Source organism: Topomyia yanbarensis, chromosome 2 (assembly GCF_030247195.1).
Source record: "Topomyia yanbarensis strain Yona2022 chromosome 2, ASM3024719v1, whole genome shotgun sequence".
Classification (NCBI taxonomy): domain Eukaryota; kingdom Metazoa; phylum Arthropoda; class Insecta; order Diptera; family Culicidae; genus Topomyia; species Topomyia yanbarensis.
In genome coordinates this window covers 440,909,121-440,930,249 of record NC_080671.1, presented here as the reverse complement: position 1 = coordinate 440,930,249, position 21,129 = coordinate 440,909,121, and the positions used below count along the sequence as shown (strand labels likewise).

The 21,129-nt window shown below is 39.6% G+C and overlaps 1 protein-coding gene across 1 annotated transcript in view; it reads left to right on the top strand.

The window, feature by feature from the left end:
* The window catches only part of LOC131685597 (coiled-coil domain-containing protein 39), a 33,721-nt gene that overhangs the window by 890 nt on the left and 11,702 nt on the right, over window positions 1–21,129 (top strand). Inside the window, exon 2 of the mRNA XM_058969448.1 lies at window positions 15,901–18,246. Within this exon, the coding sequence (XP_058825431.1) occupies window positions 15,901–18,246 (2,346 nt within the window). The remainder of the gene's footprint in view (window positions 1–15,900; window positions 18,247–21,129) is intronic.

The following is a 21,129-nucleotide window of genomic DNA, read 5'->3' as shown; positions in this document are numbered from 1 at the left end:
ACCTTGATATATACGGCTCGTACATCTTCTGTTTGATTTGTAATGATAATCCCTAAAGTCATGTAATTAACAGAAAACAATCCTTCTACTTATACAATAAAATCTCAACAGTTCAGGAATCAGTAGCGACTGGCTCAAATGGCACGTTCCTCATGTTGATCGGAGATTTGTGCCTTGCCATGATTTGCCTTTTCATAATTTCCCTGATGGGAAGGATTTGGGAAGTGGTAAGGCTTGGGATAGTCACCTTTCTCCAACCTTGCTTGCACTCGATAAGTATTGAGACTAGAAAACTCAATGAGCAGAAGCATAGTTGAACCACTGCGATTATGCTTCATTTCTTTAATTTTTATCAATTCTTTTTTTCCCATTTTTAAAGAACTAGAAGGAACACGCTTCTCGCAGTATTCACTGCCAGTATTCACACCTGATGTTGTGGGAAGTGACTCAATTTTCGATTCACCGAAAATCCTAAAAGGATCTACACGCATCAAAGGTTTGATCAAAAGAGTGGGAAAGTACATTCTAGCAAAGTCCACACAATTAAATCCAATTTTGTACTACCACTTATTCAAAATTGAATTATTTCGCAGTAGAACAGCAACAGGGTGAAATCTAGACGTTTAGATGATCAAAGACGATTTACTTATGATCAGATAAAAACTGTTCGAGCTATTTGGGTACGAACCGGTTTGCCCACTCATGCGTAATACCGTCAGAGCAGAACCTCTTCTCTGCCAGATCGTGCAAATGTTGGGTAGTTTTCTACATAAAGTAGGAAATTTGGGCAACTTAAGTATATCAATTAAATTCGATGCCTCTCAAATTGATAGGTTTTACATGACCCACTGATACTTTTTTTGTGGTATCCACGAAGAAAACTGAAACACTCACCATTTCGATCAGTTTTAGCCCGTACCACAAAAAAAGTCTTCAATAAGATATTGGCACTTACGTCAAAAAAACTAAATAAATGAATTATTAGTTTAATTGGAACTAACAAACCGGGCAAGGGACCAGAAATCAACAGTCTTCATCAGCTCTGTCACCCACCGAAGAACGATGGGTAATAAACTAACTTAGACTATCAGCACCGGTGCGTAAGCAAATGCGTGTGTATTTTGATTACGCTAAACGATAATAATATATTTAGACACCCGTTTTCGCACCGGTCGTTGGTAAATAGGTTGCCAAAATAATAATCTGTTTTCACACCGGTAGTTGTTATTATAGTTACGTTACATTTTTTTTGCAATCATGCAATAAAGTATTTTTTTTTAAATTAATTATATGGATTTAATTCAGTGAAAAAATATAGCTAGAAAGAAAATACATTTATTTATTGAATTCAATCAAATCATTTCAGTAACAAATATCGTTCTCTTTTCCAAAAATTATATTATTGAAATGATTGCAACATTATTCGAACTGGAAATGTTTATTGAGATTAAAAGTTAATTATTGTTTGAAAGCAAAAAATGTTCGTACCATTAATTTTGCCGATTGAAGCAATAAACATTGTATAATTGAATTCAATAAGACATTTTTTGTTCAAATATGTTAAAATTTTCTATGTAATAATAATTATGAGAATTCATAGAATTCTATGAACTAATGATTGCCCGGCAGTTATTGTCTAAAGCACATACTACGACGGTTCCGAATCAGGAGTGCAATGAAGAAGATCTCATCCTAGATATTACGAACAGACTTGCGGTGAATGAAGCTTTTCGACCATTCAACGATTGTTTTGCGGAACCAGTTTTCACGAACGATTGGTTTCGAAGACTTTCGTTTTTTGTATTTCGAAGCCTTTGAAGAGGAGACAATACTATAATAAAAAGCCAGAGAAATCTGGGTTTTACTAAATTATGTGAAAGCCATCTGACATACGTCCTTCGGACACTACAGTAAAATATATTCGCATGAGAGAAAATTTGCGCCTTAATCTATGTGAGAATCCTGCTATACCCCAGATAATAGATGTTTAGACAGATTTTTACATAAATTTTTAGCCCAAATGTGCGTCATCTGTGGTAATATTGCAGAGTATAGTTGGGTAAATATATCTGCGTTTTAAGAATTTTCAAAGGCGATTTTGAATCGCAGAGTAGTGGGCTTATTCAGGAATACTTGGTACGCTGGACTGTACCCACTCGAAATGGAAACATTACTGTACAACTTGGGCAGAATAGTATACAGTAAAACAAAAATAATGAAGTGGTAGCATTTTATGCGTGGCTTCAATAATGATATTAACTTGCTGAAATAAACTGCGTTGTTTTCCGAGGTTGATACATGAGGTTGATTACGTTGATATAGTCATCACATCTCGTCTAACTTAGAACTAGAATCAGGAATCAGTAGTGGTTGGCTCAAATGGCACGTTCCTAATATAGATCCGAGCTTTGTGCTTAAAATACAACTATCAAAATTCACGTTGAGGGGGAGTTCCAAACCAATATTCACCAAACACATCTAGTGCTCGTGAACAAAAGGAGTATTGCCATCTCTTTCGTGACAGCTATGAACTGCGCTAAGCCAACAATAGTTTCTCTGGACATCAGCAAGCAACAACTAGCCGCTAGCCGGCGCTACTATCGGCCAACAGACTTCTAGTAATCGGTATACGGACTTTTCGTACACCCAGTAAAGTTCAATCGGAAATGAGCCGGAATTCTGGCTGGTTTTAGTCCATATTCCGGCTCCATTGATAAAACCGATTATAACTAAAATGTGTCACTAAAGCCGGAATGCAAATTAGAACCAGCCAACATTCCGGCTGAGCTTAACTTGTAGTATTCCGGCGCCAATAACACAACCATTTCCAATTAGAATCGGTTGTATCACTGGAAATGAAATACTACTAACTACAACTACATCTACTTCAAGAAATAAACATTAAGTGCGTACCCTGGGGCAAATTGATACACACGAATTTGTGGCAAATTGATACAGTGTATCAATTTAATCCAACATTTTGTCATCGCTACGGTAATTCCAAAGATGGAATCAAATTATCACTTACTGTTTAAAATTATAAATTTGGTTCCAATTTATCAGTATGGCAAATTACAACACGGAATCTTGCTTTCAAACAATGGTCCTGCGGGGTAGTGCAAAATTCCTAACCAGAGTTTAATATGGTAAACACTTTTAACGCAAACAATTTGAAATTCTACTAGAGCTTCGCCTGTTAAATGCATCGCTTTTTGCGATGCGATGAGCTGAAGCGACAGTAGGTAATGTAATGTTCAGATGTGCTCCTTTGAATATGGTCGATGTACTTCTCAAATCAGTCTGTTAGGTCTGTTTGTCTGTGCATAGACCGAGCCAAAGGATCCTCCGGCGTTTATCATGGCCTGACACAGGTCATATTCATAGGAAGATTAAACAGTCGAACGTTCGAACATTTTTGAGCGTGACGTTTGCTGCTTACCAAATTGGTCGTCAAATCCACATCCATGTATCAACAGTTTGGATAAAATTCTCGGAGTAAGTCAAAAACTATTGAAACGAATTAACAAAAGTAATTATCCTTGAATCATAGAATATTTCTACATTGTTCGACGTGGAATTCTTCTAGTAAATTTGTAATAAAATTTCTTGCAACAATCAACTTTATTGTCCAACAATAAATTAGTTAATTAACATTTCGTGTTACTGTTTCTATGAGCAATATAAGAAATGTTTGAATGTATTAAAATATCAATTTTTATAATGTACTACCGTCCAACCCCGCCATCTCCTTTTTCACAAAATTAGTGAATTTTGAAATTTTATGGAGAAAGGTTAAAATTTATTGATTTTGTATTGTAATGTCATATTAGACTGTAGTATAAATTATTGTTAAACTACTGTTTTGGTACAATGAAAAAAATGCCTTTAGTCAACACATTATTATGGTAGTGCATTCACGTTCATACATTTCACTATACACCACAACATCATATTATCCCCCGAAAATATGATGAACCACCGCCTGAAACTAGATGGTGATGATGTAACAGGTGTGATCTGTGTCCGTCCAAGTTCTTTTTAGGTATTCTTTTCTGAACCAAGCGCTGCAGAGTGTGTGGCAAACCATTATGGTCGTTATCTTCCACTTACTATTGGACCTGAATTAAAGACTTTTGCACAAGAAAAATTCACGCATTGCCTTTCTTTTTGCCTTTCTCATATAAAGAAAGGCTATGCAATCACTGTAAAAATCGACTTTTTAACCGAGGCCCGGAGGGCCGAGTGTCATACACCATTCGATTCAGTTCGTCGAGATCGGCAAATGTCTGTGTGTGTGTATGTATGTGTGTGTGTATGTGTGTGTATGTGTGTGTGTGTCATTTAAACTCACACAATTTTCTCAGAGATGGCTGAACCGATTTTCGTAAACTTAGTTTCATCTGAAAGGTATAACGCTCCCATAAGCTGCTATTGAATTTTTAGTTGATCCGACTTCCGGTTCCGGAGTTACGGGTTGAAGAGTACGGTCACACAGCAAATTCCCATATAAACTGGTACCACCATGATGTTCAAATGATGTAAAACATACTAAAATAGATGTAACATTACTCTATTTTGCGGGTCTGGATCACTAATGATCAATCAAAGCAGCTTTGACCACATTGGCCACCTATGACGGTTCATAACGTCCCCGGGGAACCCGCCAAGTTCCTAAGCTAATATCACACCCATTCCCCAAACGAATTCTCTACCGATTTTTACAAACTTGATTTCAAATGAAAGATACAGTAATACCATTGACTGCTGCTGAATTTCATTCGGTTCTGACTCTTGCTTCCGGAGTTACAGGGGTGTTAGTAAGGATACACTGAAATTTCCCATATAAATCGGTACAATCGTAATACCTCAGAGGCTAAAAACTATTGAAATGGTCACCAAATTACTTCTAATCGCAGATCTAAATCACTGATTGGCAATCAAACATTCTTTGAATATATTGTCCACTATCGACGATTCCGGAAGTCCGGAGTTCCGGGCATATTCCACAATTAAAATCACATCGGTTCTTCGGTGATGACTGAACCGATTTTCTCAAACCAAGTCTCAAATGGAAGGCAAAATATGCAGTTGAGTATTGCGTCGCCGCCCCTCCCTCTCCTTGTCTTGCCCTTACACCTCCCTCCTTCATCACTCCCCTCCCCTTGGACCACCCTCACGCCCGCATTTCCTTCATCCACCCCGTATACCGAAATAAGATGAAGGATTTCTGACGCATCCTCCACTCCCACTCTACTAACCCCCCATTCCCTCCACTTTCAAACCCATTCCACCAACATTTCAAAATATAATCACTTGAAGATAACATCGAACTCATGCTGATTAAGCTAATTAAATGTTATTCTTTTGCTTTTCTCATATAGAAAGGTTATGCAATTGCTCCAAAAACCGACTGTCTAACCGAGGCCCGGAGGGCCAAGTCTCATATAACATTCGACTCAGTTCGCCGAGATCGCAAAATATCTGTGTGTATGTATGTGTGTGTATGTATGTATGTATGTATGTATGTGTGTATGTGCGGATTTGTTAACAAAATGTCCACATCGGTTTCTCGGAGATGGCTGAACCGATTTTTACAAACTAAGATTCAAATGAAAGGTATAATATTCCCATAGGTTACTATTGAATTTCATTTTCAACTGACATCTTGTTACGAGTTGAAGAGAATGGTTACAAAACAAAATTTGTTGATTTGTCCTCATCGGTTTCTCGGAATTTTCTGGTTCCTGAATTACAGGGTGATACATACGATCACGCAGCAAATCCCGATTCTATCGAATTCTGCGATGAATGTAAAAATGTGAAATTTTTTCCAAAATGTAAACACAACTGTTGAATTTGTAGATCTAGGTCACCAACAGTCATTCAAAGTCTCTTTGGCCACACTGGCCACCATCGACGGATCCGGAAGCATCCAAATTCAGAATAACGGTTATATTGGTTTCTCGAAAATGGCTGCACCGATTTGATCAACTTAGTCTCAAATGAAAGGTGTTGCGTCCCCGGAAACTGATATTAAATTCCATCTCCATCCGACTTCCGGCTCCGGAGTTACGGGTTGTGGAGTGCGATCACATAGAAAACTCCGATTCAAACCGATACCGCGATGAATGCAAAAAGGTGCTCTTATATATACTTACCAAGTGTAATAAGAATTAAAGACATTTCCATAATGTTAAATTGTACGAACCAGCGATTAAATTATAGTTTGGAGAAATGAGAAAGGCATAATTGCACCTACAGGTGGATTAAAACAGGTTTTGAATCTTACTTTCCACAGTTCCATTTGTTCGCAGTGTTTCCTCATACATTCTATGCAGATTTTTAGTTTTTTGATTTGACCCATCAATCTGATCCTGGGACACATCATGACAGCTTGACATAATGCTATATCTACCAGTTCAATCCAAGTTGCTTCGATGCACTTATTTTTACTTTCACGCAGTAAATATACAGCATGATCATAAATATGTGTTATTGAATTCAAACAAACACTGTTCATTGCATCAAACGACAAAATAATTGGTGTGAATCAAGGTTTGAAAATATATTTTCATTAAAACAACAATAAACTTTTAATTTCAATAATTCTGTTGTAATTTCAGTAAACTTTAAATAAGTTTTATTTAATTCAATCATCGCGAGACCCAATTTTTTACATTTTCCTTTGCTTTGCTTCCTTTCTACGAATAGCAACGTTGCCGTCAGTTGGAAGAAGTTATCAAATTTACGCACTTGCTATAAACCGAAACGATAAGTTTCCATTTCCCAACCTGTTTACGAACCGCCGGTGCGGTGTCGTGTTATGATGGCGGTTAGCAAATCGCTTTTACCCACGCTCCGGTGCTGTTAGTCTAAGACACCAGATCATAATAAAAAAAACTTGGTATCTAGTGGAGAAATGAAATAGATGAAATGTGTTGGGTGGTGTAGCTGCGGTTGTTTGTGATCTCACTTTGCAGCCAGGATACGATCACCGTCGCTAGTGTTATGATCATATGCTCTTTCTGGGCCGTAATCATATCCCAGGGACAGCATTGAGCCAGAGTTTCAAAGGTTGCGGGTTCGAATCTCGCATCTGGGGGATTTTTTTCGCCTAATTGCTTTCTCTTCACTCACCATTTCGATCAGTTTTCCCCGTTGGATACCTCAAAAGTCTTAAATAAGGTATTGGCACTTACGTCAAAGAACCAAATAAATGAATTACACGGTGCTACAGTGCTTTTGAACTTTTCAAGAGACCTACTATAGGTTGTACGACTCATCAAATACAATACAAAGAGTTGTTTGAAAAATGTTTTGTACCCCCAAAACCTTGATTTATAGCAAAAAAATCCATTTTTTCGGAATTTTGAAAATAATGCGCAATTTTTGGACAATATTATGAAAAATGCCATGTTTTTGAGATTTTTTCATGAAAAACATGCAACATTTTTTCCAAATCCGCGTCCTGGTTCCAATAATAATACAAAAGAACATTTAATTCCGCATCCAGCGACATTTGGATCATAAAAATTGGTTTATTAGGAGTTGTCGTGCATGGACTCTTAACTCCCCGAAAGTCGCACAAGTGGTTCACTGAACGAGCAGCCGCAATTGCTCTAAGACGATTTCGCTAGATTTTCAAAGCAACGTGCACCAAACTGGTTAAGCTGTTTCGTATGACGCTGCATGGGTCAAAATAACCGGAGAGACATCCGACTCGTTTATGATGTTCAACGGATTGAAGCAGGACACTGTCTAATGTACTGTTAGCGTAGCACTCTAAGCTGCGATGGGAAGATCAGATGTGCAAAGGAACGGAGCCACCATGGCGAGCTCTTACTTATTAGCTTCCCAAGGCCGCTAACGAAATACCGGTGTTTCTTGATGGATGATGAGACCTACATCAATGCAGATTTTAAGTAGTTGTCGTGGCAGGAATATTTTACGGCTAATGACAAGTTAGCTGTAGATGACCATGTCAAGCGAAACAAGCTGCCGAGACTCGCTCGAAGTACTTGGTTTGGCAGGCTGTATGTACTGGTAACAAACGTGGTCAACCATTCATGAACTAAGGCACAATAAACGGTGAGATTTACAAAACTGAGTGCGTTGCGTTGTGACGATGATTTTGGCGGATTGCACACTGACTTCATCATGTATGATTGCTGATAATCTAATAAGAGTTGCTTAGGAAGTGGTAAGTAGGAATTCATACCAATCCGACCCATATTAAATCCTCAACACATGATAGCCATCATTGCCGGCCGCCCCCATCTCCATCGTTCACGGGGAAGGATAAAGGATAAAGTAGACAGGAAGTGTTGATGCTCCACCTACTTAACGGAAGGACAACGATTCATCAGACTCTTCCATAGGTGTCGCGGAGTTGGTGGTTTGGAAGGGTATAAGGTCTAGGATTCGCTCCAAGCAAGCGATGCGACCTGTAAATAATATTTTGTTATGTAGTTGTTTAGCTAGTTTTCGAGTACACGATCACTCGAAAAAGAAAAGATCTTGTTTAGTTTTTGGTTCTTTTTAAACTCTGGGCAGCCGGCTATCCTATGTTTCCTAAACAAAAGCAATTTGAACTCCACATAGTCGACCGTGGGAGTATTGCCTAGAAAAGCTAATCTTATCTGCGTAATTGGCCGGATCACTATCTATTGTAATACTATTTAGACAGAATTCGCTACTTCTTCTCTACGATATATTTATTTGGTTGAAAACTACCGAGTGATAACACGTTATACAGACAGAGAGTTATGATAGCGCGAGATGTTATAAATAAAAGGTATGTATTTCCTATTTTACGTATCGGATGATTTGTAAAATACACGTATACAAGCGATAAAAATGATCATTGAAGAGAAATACAAAGGATTATTAACCTAATACACGGGCTGGTTAGCAATAACGGAACTTGAAATTAAATTAATAAAAACAGACGCGGCGAATTTTCAGTGCGTATTGACCCACGATCATCGATACTAGTCAGATTAAAGTCTTGTTGCGGCTGATTTCCGATCAGATATTCATTTTTACGGTACTGTTTCCTTGATTATATTTGTTCGCACCCTCTCATTCTGCTACTATCGGCAGAAGGCTGATAGCACCCAGTCGTCGCCGGTCTAAGGACCAAATGTCATCAATAGATTTAGACTCGCGTGGAGGCATGAGATAGGAGACTTGTGAGAACTAAAGAGATTTAAAAAAAAACAAAGAAACGACATGTTCCGTCCTGAATCCAAACTCAGCTATAAGCTTCTACAGCTGAATTGAAACTACAAACGGAACATGGTGCCTCTTTGCCATTCCAATCCCTTTAGTGAAGACTATGCTATCTCACCGTTTGACGACCAGGTGAGATTTACAAAACTGAGTGCTCCCAAAAATGGATTTTGCCGTTTTTAAGATATCGCGATCTAAACTTTTGGTCCGATTTGGCTTTAAGCTACTACGGGAGGAATTATATGCGGCTAATTTTCAGAGTTTCGCACCGAAAAACATGAACCTACAAAACAGTCCTGAACTCCGTCCAATCGAAACCTATTGGGCCTTGATGAATCGTGAACTTCGGAGAGGCAAAAGACAAACAGGAAATGAGGAAATGAAAAAAAAAAAAAAACTGAGAAAAACGTACCGGGTTCCCAGGCCCGTAGCCAGGATTTTGTTTCGGGAGGGGCTTGAAAATTATTGCATAAATGTATAAATTCTGATGACTTGAGATAGTCACAGTAAACTGAATGTAATTATGAAATTTTCTTAGTGAAAACAATTCCATAACTAAGACAATAGACACTAAAAACCCTAAAAATATGTTGTCTGTTACAAGAAAAGCTATAGTGCATCGACGAATTAAATTTGATTATTATTAGTTTATAAGTTAGAAATTTCTCTCAAGATTCATCAAGAGATCAAAGTATTTAGGGCTGGTTGAAAATGCTACGCATTCTAGACTACACGTTTACAAGGTGTAGAAGACGCTAAATTGGAATGAGTACAAAAATATCCAAAAACCCGCCTAACGAAACTTTACACGCATTTGCTAAACAGGAGAACGAAACCAACGTTAAGGTTGTCTCCATGGATAGGAATTTATCAGTGTGAAATCCAAGTTTATCGTTGCAAAGAATGTCCGAACAAAGTGAACTTCAACTCCTATTTTCATGATCAGGCTACTATTACTAGTTCTGTGACTTCATCCGAAGTATGCGTTAACTCAACTTTATGAAATTTCTGTTTAAATGATACTGATCATGTCGTAATTATAATCCTGAGAAAAACACATGTTTTTTCATTTGACTCTCGTGGGGAATGGGTTAAACGCTATCTTCGACAATATTATCAGGCAACTGAGAATAACTATCTATTTATTTATTTAAGTAGATTCTTTTTAGATACTTTCATATCATTGGACTTACGAATTAAAAATATCGTAGACTGATTTTCCTAGATCCCTGAAACTATAGTAAAAGTCAAAATGTAAAGTGAGTGCAAAAAACTACTTATTCCACTACAATGCAAGAATAAGATCATTAGCTCATTGACGTTCAGAATTTTGCAAAACCGTTGGAACTTGAGAAGATTACCTAGATTAAGTAAATATTATATTTGAACATTTGAAGGTATTATTTCGGATTTCATGGGTTTTTGGACAATGTAAAATATATATTTCAATGATTTAATCTACTAATGAAAACTACCCAGAATTTAATCTACTGAGCGAAACTGCTCAGAACTTGTTCACTAATCGAAAGAAAATTACTTAGCACTGATTCTGAATGCTTCTAATTTACGTAAAATTAGGTAAATATATCACCACCAAAATAACTAGAAACTATAAACACAGGTGAGCTTAATAATTTCAGCATCACTTGCTTCCGACACATGGAAGAGAACACATCGCACTTACATCTAATTTTCAAAAGAGGCTTTCTGTTAGAGTTGTCTGTTTTCAAATCACAGCAAATTATCCGTTTCCTGTGAAACTTTTGCAAAACTTTATGTCAATTCGTCAATTTTGCCTTTATGTTTGCGAATGTCTGATTTGTTACTTGATTCTCGCTCTCAATAATTATCCTTCCGAATGGATTCCATTTCTCCCAAATATGACATTAATCTGCGAGTAAGCGATATCCGATCTTGTAGCGGAACATTGATGTTCTCATCGTCCATATATAGGAGGATCTTAATTATAGCATTGTCACTTTCAACCACGTTTTTTAAGTTGTTCGAAATGAATGGTTTCATCTGGGCTAATTTGTTGAGCGCTAAATGCCTGACATGGTAGAACTCGCTTCCGAAAGTAGTATAATTTTATAATCACCGTATTTGGCTGGAGCACCACTTCTTGCTTCTCGACAGATTACTACAGCAACAATTATAGTAACAGTTTCTTTTATTCTTTAGGCAAGACACACAATATAAAAGTTACTATTTTTGTCGTTCGCGTCGCACTGGCTCGAGCAAAAGCATAAAGTGACTGAATTTCGTGACCATTGCCTTTGGTGGTTAGAAATAGCCTTCTTTAACTTTTTCTCAAAGATTTGTTCAAACCAAATGAGCAACAAATTTTGTTAAACATCGCCGGTTTTTGAAATTCATTTTTGAAAAATTTCGGGAGGGGCTTTAGCCCCCTAGCCCCCCCCCTCTGGCTACGTGCCTGCGGGTTCCGATCTCAAATGTTGAGAATTTTACTCAAAGTCATTCAAAATTGTCACAAATATTATCAACTCACCCTTTAGCCGCAAGGTAAAAAAGCGTATTACGACTGTGAATAAGAATTTCTATGGTTTGCGTAGTCAGCTAGAGTCTCTTGCTCTATACAAATCGCTGATACTCGCTGTACGGTCAAGAGGCATGTACGTTATAGGAAGCAGGCTTTCGAGTACTCGGTGTGGTTGAGAGAAGAATTATGCATTCAAGATTCGGCGTAACAGTAAATAATGGAGAATGGTACAGCCATATGAGCTTTATCAAGCATACTAACATACTGACATCGAGACGCTGATGAAACACGGCAGACTAAAGTGGACTGAACATGTAGCGCGAATGCCGGAAGAGAACCAGCTAAAGTTATGCTCAGCAGAGCACCTAGTAGGAGTTGGTTACTTTGGGACAGACCCTGCACTCGCTGCTTATGTGAAACCGACGAAGATGCGCGACCAGCGGACTTTCAAGGATGTTAGGATCCAATAACCTGGATTTTTTTAATTAAGAGTGTAGAGATCGTTGGATTTGCGAACAATACACTTGAAGTAGTAGGATAAGGTTGTACCAAGCAGTAGCAAGAAGGTGCTAGATGATAGAGAATGCTACAAGCGGAAAAAACGCAAGGCAATGCGTAAAATACAGAAATCGGCCTCGATAGTCGATTTGCAGCTTGAATGGTGGAAAATGGTAGTTGGACGCACATACTCATGCCGATTCTCTTGATCTAGGTGAACAGGCATCATTGACACATTGGTTCAGAAACTCGACGTTACCCTTCTGTTCACAACGCGAACACAAGGACGTCATCATCAATTGCCCTAGATTCGTAACAGTACGAAGAGTACTCGTTGTGAAAAATATCGTTATTTAGATGTGTCGAGACAAGGAGTCTGGGTATGTGTTCTTTTGGCAAAACTGACATTTGGCATAATGATCAGGGCCGGCGGTCAGAGAGTATGGATAGTACTACCCACTTGCAAATAAACGAGAGGAGGATTACCCAATCGAGAGTTCGGAACAAATCGAAACCTGAGATTAGCAACTGTGTCTTTCGCACAAAATGCATGCCCCTAACATTCTAGATTTTCAAAAATTTCATTTTTTCATTCAGATAAAAATTTCTTTGCTATACAATTTAAATTTCTTGAAAATATGGGATGATAATTAGGATTTATTTTAAATTTAAGAGCAAAGTTTGAAAGTTCCGGCGAAAGGCTCGAAATGAGGCTGATGGAAAATAAGTTGTTTTCTCATACTCCTCGATTTTTGCTGAATGAAATTGTTTGCAAATCAGAATTTTCACTGACTGAAGCAAAGGGTTCTTGAAATGGAGCAATTGTTGAAGGTGAACATGACGCTCAACATAGCAGAAGTTAATAATGTGCAATTCCATCATTTACGTCATGCGGTATTGATTACGTTCGAAAACATTAATCAAGCAGAATCATTAGCTTCGCAGAACAACTTGAAACACGTCGTCGAATGTAATGGCATTTTATACAGCATCCCAACGTATATTGGTAATGACAGTATTGAAATAAAGCTACATGACCACCACGTGCTAGTTCCGCCACTATCAAACAACTCATGTCAAAATATAGTGTTAAGGAAGATACTTGAAGGAATTCCTTCCTAGGACTTCGCAATGGCGTTCATGTAGTGAGAATACGGCCGACAAAATCTATTCCCTTCTATTTGACCATCTCAGGCAGATGTCCTCAAGGTATTGCACATTCTCAACCAACACTAGTCACGTACCCAGGGCAGATTCCTACGTGCCAATATTGCGATCAGCCGCTACACCGCGGAAAACTTTGCGCAGAGGCTGCTAAGGGAATTCTACCTGCTACGAACAAAGCCGGCATACAGACGTCGTATGCTAAACCACAACCGGTTGGTATACCAACGACTGCGGACCGGCCAGTAACAAGCACCAGCTCAACAACGATCGGGCCCAGTATCACTAAACCAACAACCATTACCAACATAGAAGTAACAACGGTTACACCCAATGTCTCCAAACCAACAACCAACACTACAAATAAAGAATCAAACACAGATGAAGAAGGATTTACAACAGCGACCCGAAAGTACAAGAAACAAACAGAACATCCGACCGTGAGCATCATGAATGCAGTACCGATGACGACATGGACGTGAAAGAAAACGCGAGAGAAGACGGACCGAATTACCCTCAAGGCGCGGCCCACCACGCACCTAATGGTTCACCACCAAGGAAGAGGATCTCAACACGCAGCAGCAAGCTGCGTCAACAAGACCCTATGGACAGTTGAAAGTTAATTTTAATTATTACATATTGTAAAAATCTTAAAAGACCCACGGCTCAGTTATGCTAACGCATTGAGCCGTGTCAAATAAATAAGAAAAACACTATCATGGGGGCTTCAGTATCAGCGAAAAGAAGGTTGTATCGTAGCGAACGGAAAATTAATGCAACGAAATTGAAAAGAATACAGTAATTGGTACTTATCTGTGTAACCTTTGTAGTATGAGTAATCAACAAACACATATTCTCTCAGTTGTCGCTCATACAGCCCGTTTACAAAGGGTATTATTATTCAGGCATTTCACTTACACACGCCATGTCTGAACTTTCGTCACTACATGTGGAAATGACTCCGAATATTACTACCCAAGGTGTTCCGCTGTCCCTGATAATGGCTATTTGGTATAATAGTCATTTGGTAGAATTTTGAGAATCGCAAAGAAAGGGCATTTGGCATAATATTTTTTTAGGCCAGTGTAATGGACATTTAGCATAATTTTAAGAAGTGATCACACTGAAGGTTATTTTACATATTTTTTATCTTCAGGTTAACAGGCATAATTTCAAACTTGTGAATAATATAACTATTGTTATGTTCAAGAAGACACTAATTTGGCACAATGGTCGCTTGGTATGGGCATATTTATTGATAGTTATTAATTACCAGGGTGTTTATTTTGGTAAACGGTGTCGGGGGAAGTTGTTACATATGCAGTTGTAAGCGGTTGGTGAAAAACCCATATGTTTGAATGTAACGGCCAAACGAGAGGATCACAGGTTTACTTGCGCTTACGAGTGTGGCTTCCCTGTCAACCTGTTTGGCAGATTCATGCAGGCTTTGGGCCGCTTCGGATGTTTCTCGCTGTATATTCAATAAGAAACAGAGGGTTTGTTAAACAATAGCGTACATTTATAAACTTGTCACAAACCCAAATTCGTTCATTATTATTGACACCCAATGTAGCTACTCCACATTGCTTCAAGTCCCATGCTGTTCTACAACGCTAATGCTCCGTCGGACTTATACTAATTCATAGTCATTCTGTTTGAGTAATCCGAACAAACGAAACGATCACATGTTTGCTTGAGAGGGGCCGCCGCTTTCGATAATTAGTCGGCGTCGATCGAGTTCACAGCGACTTTGCGTCGTTTTGGATCCTTGGTTTTGGTTATGCGGGAAAGCAGCATTGCGCTAGCAACGCCTCAAACACTACAGCTCTTTAAAACCCGTAGTTCAGTTGGAATTGTCGTTTTTAGAATTTGGCGAAACCCAGTAATGATAAAGGTGTACTAGTGTGGGTCTTGGGATACCGTAGTTCGGTTGGTTGGGTAGAATTATTAAATTATATATAATTCGAAACAACAGCTCATGCTATAAAGAAGGATAACAAGAAAAAAAATTATTGAAATGAAGTTTTGAAAAACAACAAGACGTGTGAAGAAATTTGATAAGGTATGGATTTTTATGATCTGGAGAAGTGATACGTTTGCGTACGACAATAGCTAACCATGTGACCCTCCCGAGACGAGGGTCGTGAGCAGATTAATTATACCATCTCTAGTGAAAGTAACGAAACGAACAGTGGGTTAACAAGAAGGATGAGACCACGTTAGCAATACGTTCAGCATGATTGAATAACTTCGAGAAAGGTAAAACCATTTTTCAGAGCTTTCACAAAAGCTCTAACGATTTAACTTTAATAACAAATCGCCTCTCATTCTGCATTTCTACGAAATATCAATTTTATATCCTAGTTCGAGAAGGATCGACTGTTAGTCATGGCAACAATTGCCCTTGTAGCCTTTAATGATTTTCGTTTGTTCAAACCACAACTGTATTACCACACAGTAATTCAAATTTCCTTTTTTTCATATTCCATCAAATCGACAACCACCAGAGGAAATAAAACGACTCGCCGCCAGCATGGAGCGCCTTACCGAGCGAATCAAGTGGGCCAAGGCAGCGCTGCTCGAGTGGCAACAGGTGATGGGAAGCGGCGACGAAACCAACAAACTGATCGCCAGGTACAGCCGACAGGATGCGGGCCGTGCCGAGGGGTTGGAAGTGAAGCGGAAGATTCTCGAAGTGAAGGTTTCCAAGCGGCGTACTACTCTGGTTGATCTAGCCGAAGAATATCGCTCACTGGAGCAGGTCCTGGAGCGCACCTCTCAGCTCTACCGGCAAGCGCATTCCGAACGCAGACAGCTGGTACTAACGTGGAAGGAAGCCGTCAAGCATATGAACCAACGTGAGGAAGATATCAAGACGGTGGAAGCTGAGATCGAACGGGCACGGGAGTTGAGCGCTTTGCTGAACGAGGATCTGCAGGCGCAGGTTGATTTTCTGGAGGAGCAGCAACGAAATAACAGGGAGATAGAGATAGGCATAGCTGAATTGAATGTGGATGCTTCAAAGCTTCGAAACCGGCTGAATACTTTGACGGATCACGTACAGCTCAGAACCAACGAGTATCAAGTTACGAGAAAGGCTGTTCAAAACATTTCCAACAAGCTGACAAGCATGCGCAATAAGAACCGCCGAGCGTTGGCGGAAGAAGTAGAGAAGGAGAAGCAAATCAACGTAAATCTGAGTCTGTTAGAACAATTGAGAGACAAGTACGAGAACTTCAAAAGTAAAACGTTGTGTGCGCAAGAACGGTTGCGACAACTGAATGAGATTGTAGAACAGGAGGAGAAACAGATGAAAGTACTGAGCGATGAGACGGCACGGCTGTCTTCAGCGCTTTATCGAGCACAAACTCAGCTATTGGCATTGAAAGATGAGGACAAACTGTTGAAGATCGAAATAGTTTCGCTGGAGTCGGGAATTGTTAAAATTAAAGCAGCGATGAAAGTTCAGGAAAGAGAAATCATTAGACAAATGGAGATCTCTTACAACGTGGATTACAATATGGAAAAGATTGCAATGCGTATAGCAAACATGCGTGGGGAGAACAAGCAAGAGGGCGCTAATCGAGCACATGCTAAACTAATGCAAGCGGAATCCATACTTTCGGCCAGGAAGCAAAACTACTCGTTGCTGCAAACACAAATATCTAAAGTTCAGATAGATTTCCGTTACTTGAATACGATTTATCAGCAGGACAGTGAAGACATTGAGCGAATGACTGGCAAACTGAAGGAAAAGATATTGATAGTGGAAGGAGGGGAGAAGAAGTTGCGACAATTTACGACTGAAAATCAGGAGCGATTGGTCGAAAAGAGTCTACTGAAGATGAGGATCAATCAGATGGAATCGCGAGTAAATAAACAGAATGATAAAATGTACACATTGGAACGGCATCGCATGGAGCTGGAAACGGCGATCAACGAACGATTGATTGATATACGTTCGCAAAAGGATATGCTGCTGTTGAAGAAGAAGTATCTGCAGGATGAACGGGCACAGCTTAAAGCGGACATAAGTGAGAGAGCGCTTAAGATCGAACAGTTGAAGAATCGTTATGATCTGTCACTGGATCTGCTGGGGAAAAACGATGATGGTACTATCGTTACAGCGACTCAGATCAAGATACAGAATGCCCAAGAGAAATACATGCTGTTGCGAGAAGGTAGTGAATTGAACGTGAAAATCCTGAAAGCAGAGGATGACCTCAAAGCACTGGAGAATACATTGAAGTTGATGAATTTTTCAAATGAAAATTACAAGCGTGGTTTCTCAAAGGTCGAAGAGGATGAGCCGGAAATGCAGCAGATGCAGCAAATACAAAATGACTACTGCAAAGCATTGACGGCTCTGAAAAGTGTTCGAACTGATTTAGTGCTGAACACCGATAACTTGCACAATCTGAACGAGGAACGCGAGCATAGTGATAGGGGTTTAGAAGCAGCACAGAAACATCGACTCGATAACAATGATATTCTGCTGAAGATTCAGAAGGAACTTCTTGATCAGAAGACGAAAATTCAACGAGCGGAACGTGAGCTGCGGTTAGCTATTAAAGCTGCCAAATCGAAAACGAATGATGAAGATCTGCTGGTCACGTTCCAGAAAGATTTGAGCCTAAAGGAGCTCGAAGAGAGAAACAGCCTGGTACTGCATCAAATCGCTGATCTGATCGAACTATTCCCGGAGATGAATCCCACGGTGAACAAGTATTTCTATGACAAGGGGTTAAGACTTCCCACGGTGCGTCGCACTAAAAGTCAGATCTCGTGGCGTAGTGAGAATTCACCGGGATCGGAGTATAGCGGTCGGGCTGATAGTACTTCCTCCAAACCTAGTAAGTACATTTTCGACTCGTATTTTTTTACTAGTTGACATTAACCCTTTCATGCCCAACATTTTTCTGGCATATATACGGTTCCAAAACAAATTTATTTTAAAACTGTCTTTGTTGTTGTTTATTCCTGTCTTCAACCTCTGCGGGTCGTTCGCCGTTGTTTTTTTGTGTGGATATTTCACAAAAATTACATATGGTGTAGGACATTGGAAACGACTGTTGTCATCGAATTGTTCTTTGATGCGGTGGCAGGTCGGTGAAGCTTTGTTTGTCCTTGAGAGCACGTGAGATTCACCTGCTGCATCATACGATGTCGGGCGCTTGCTTGTTGGAATTGCTATGTATTGCCATGGGGAAATATCGCTGGAGCGTCGTTGATTGGTGTGGGGTATATGACGAAAATAATATAATGCAAATCGAACTATATAACAGGAATAAAAATTAGGTGATGATTTCAGCATCTTTCTGATACTATCACGCAGCAAACGGCTCAAAACTAATTCAACAGATAAATTTACTCAGTGTAAACGAAACGCAACTTCCTCAAGCGTGCGACGAACGCATTGCTGCCGGAAGTTGAAGAACGACGTCTGCCGAAGTTCTCTGCTGAGGAATCGCGTTTGTGCACTCTATTGAGAGAAGAACGAGAACAAGCAGGAGAGCAATCTTGCAGATGAACGATACCTTGCCGAGAGACGAACGCATTTGCTACCGGCGTCTTAAACAAACAAAAAAAAAAAAAACGACGGTTACCGAAGTTTCCCCGCAGCCTTCGTGCAACCACTCGTTAAAATTGAGAAGCAAGATAGAGCGAAGTAAGAAAAGCGCCTTTTTCGACGGGATTGAGAGAGAGAGAGGGATGATGGCATAGCAAGACTGGAGAGAGAAGAGAATTTATATACATGCTCGTTGCTTCGCTAAACTTTGAATTGAGTTCAGCGATTCATTCTGTGTTATAAATTTGAAGCGAGCGGACAGACTGCCAAATTTTAGCAGACTCCAAAATGGCTTCCAAGCGTCACGACAATGGCGTAGTTGACGCTCCCACTAAGTAAGTATAAATTGCAAAGCAGATATAGTTTCCTTCTAAAAAGAAAACGACTAGGGAAATGTATAAAGGTCGCGATGACAAACGTGAGAAAATATGCAAAAAAAAGCGATTTGTTGTTGGAAAAGTTGGCAAAAAATACAGATAAGCCATTCTCCACTAGGCAAAAAAAAGGTAAGCCTTCTAACCATAAGCAAGACACGTGTACGATAAACTTATGAAAATTAAAATGGCAAAAAAAATAAGGTAAGCCATCTATTATCCAAAATAGCTATACACAAAGAAAATATCAATGAAATGTCAAATATAAATGCGTTTTACCATAAGCAAAATATGTGAGGTAAGCTTATGAGAAAAAAAAAACTGGCAAAATATGAAGGTAAGCCATTACAAATCAAGTAGTCATCGCACCTATTATCACTTAGTAGTAACAATAGTTTCCCATTACAAAAAAAAAATTGATTGTATCTATTGGAATAAATTGCAGGAAAAAGAAGAATACCAAGTTGGCTCATCTTACCGAAGAGCTGGAGAAGGCGCGAGAAACGATTCGATTGTTACAATCTAGTTTGTCATCCGCAAGAAGCGAGTGTGGCGAGGTAAATAGCGTTGAGTTCGAGAACGACCTCGGCCCTTGCAGTACCAAACACCAAGCTGGACACCGGAGCGATTCGTCGGCCGATCTTTCCCGATTTGTTTCTTCAATGAACCAAATGTCCGTCTCATCCATTAGCGTGCCGGAATGTAAACCGTGTGTAGAGGGCGAAGAAATATCAAGAATCGACTTTGATTCATGGCAGGATCTTTTGTGCAATTCGTTGGCTTTGGCGGGCATTATTGACGAGGAAACGAAATACGTTGTCTTCAAAATTAAGGCAGGACAAAAGCTTCTTGAAGTATTCCGAGGAACTGTAACAGCAAACGATGCGCCTAGTGAAGTGACTCATCCATTTTCCAATGCAATGGCTCGCCTAAGGATGTATTTTGCTTCTAACGCTGATGTCATGCTCCACCGCAGAAAATTGTCACTCATGTCACAGGGAGTGAATGAGACGGATTTGGCATTTATTAGAAGAGTTGGGATGACTGCAAAGCTGTGCGAGTATGCAGACGAGAAACAGTTTGAAGAAATATTAAGCACCGTGGCCGAACAGGCTAAACATAAAGAGGTTAGAATAGCAGCACTCAAAATGATGAGTCGTAAAGGAACACTATCAGAACTTATTGACAAAGTTAGGGAGATCGAAACGATACGCCTGAACGAAGAATACGTTTCTAAAAAACAAGCAGTTGTTGGAACCGCGGAGGGCTCATTGAATGCTCTGCGATCCGTGGCTAGACCGTCACGATACGTGGTTAGTCACTCTACTCCAGCTTATGGTAGAACTCCGCACCAAAGGTTCAATTATCGTGGAAGAGGGCAAAGACCTTACAGAGGTGGCATGACCTGGCGCGGATCAAGTTCGCAGACTCCAGAGCGCTGCACTCGGTGCAACAGTATCTACCATTCAGCGGAAAGGTGCTTTGCAAGTCAAATGACTTGTCATAACTGTGGTGGTATTGGACATCTCCTTCGAGCGTGCAATTTACCAGTGGCATCGAGAAACAGACAAATTCCAGATGATCGGAAGATGAATCGCGAACAGATGGAAGTAGCTGTAGTCGATGCTAAACCCGAAGTAATTGCGGGCGAGGACACCAACCCAAGACCAGTAAGTGATGACTCAACTCAGTTACTATGAAGTTCACCAATGGGTAATTAGTGGTAATAACTGAAATGTTCTTTGTTTTTTTTTCATTTGAATAAAAAAAAATCACGTTTGATGAATACAACC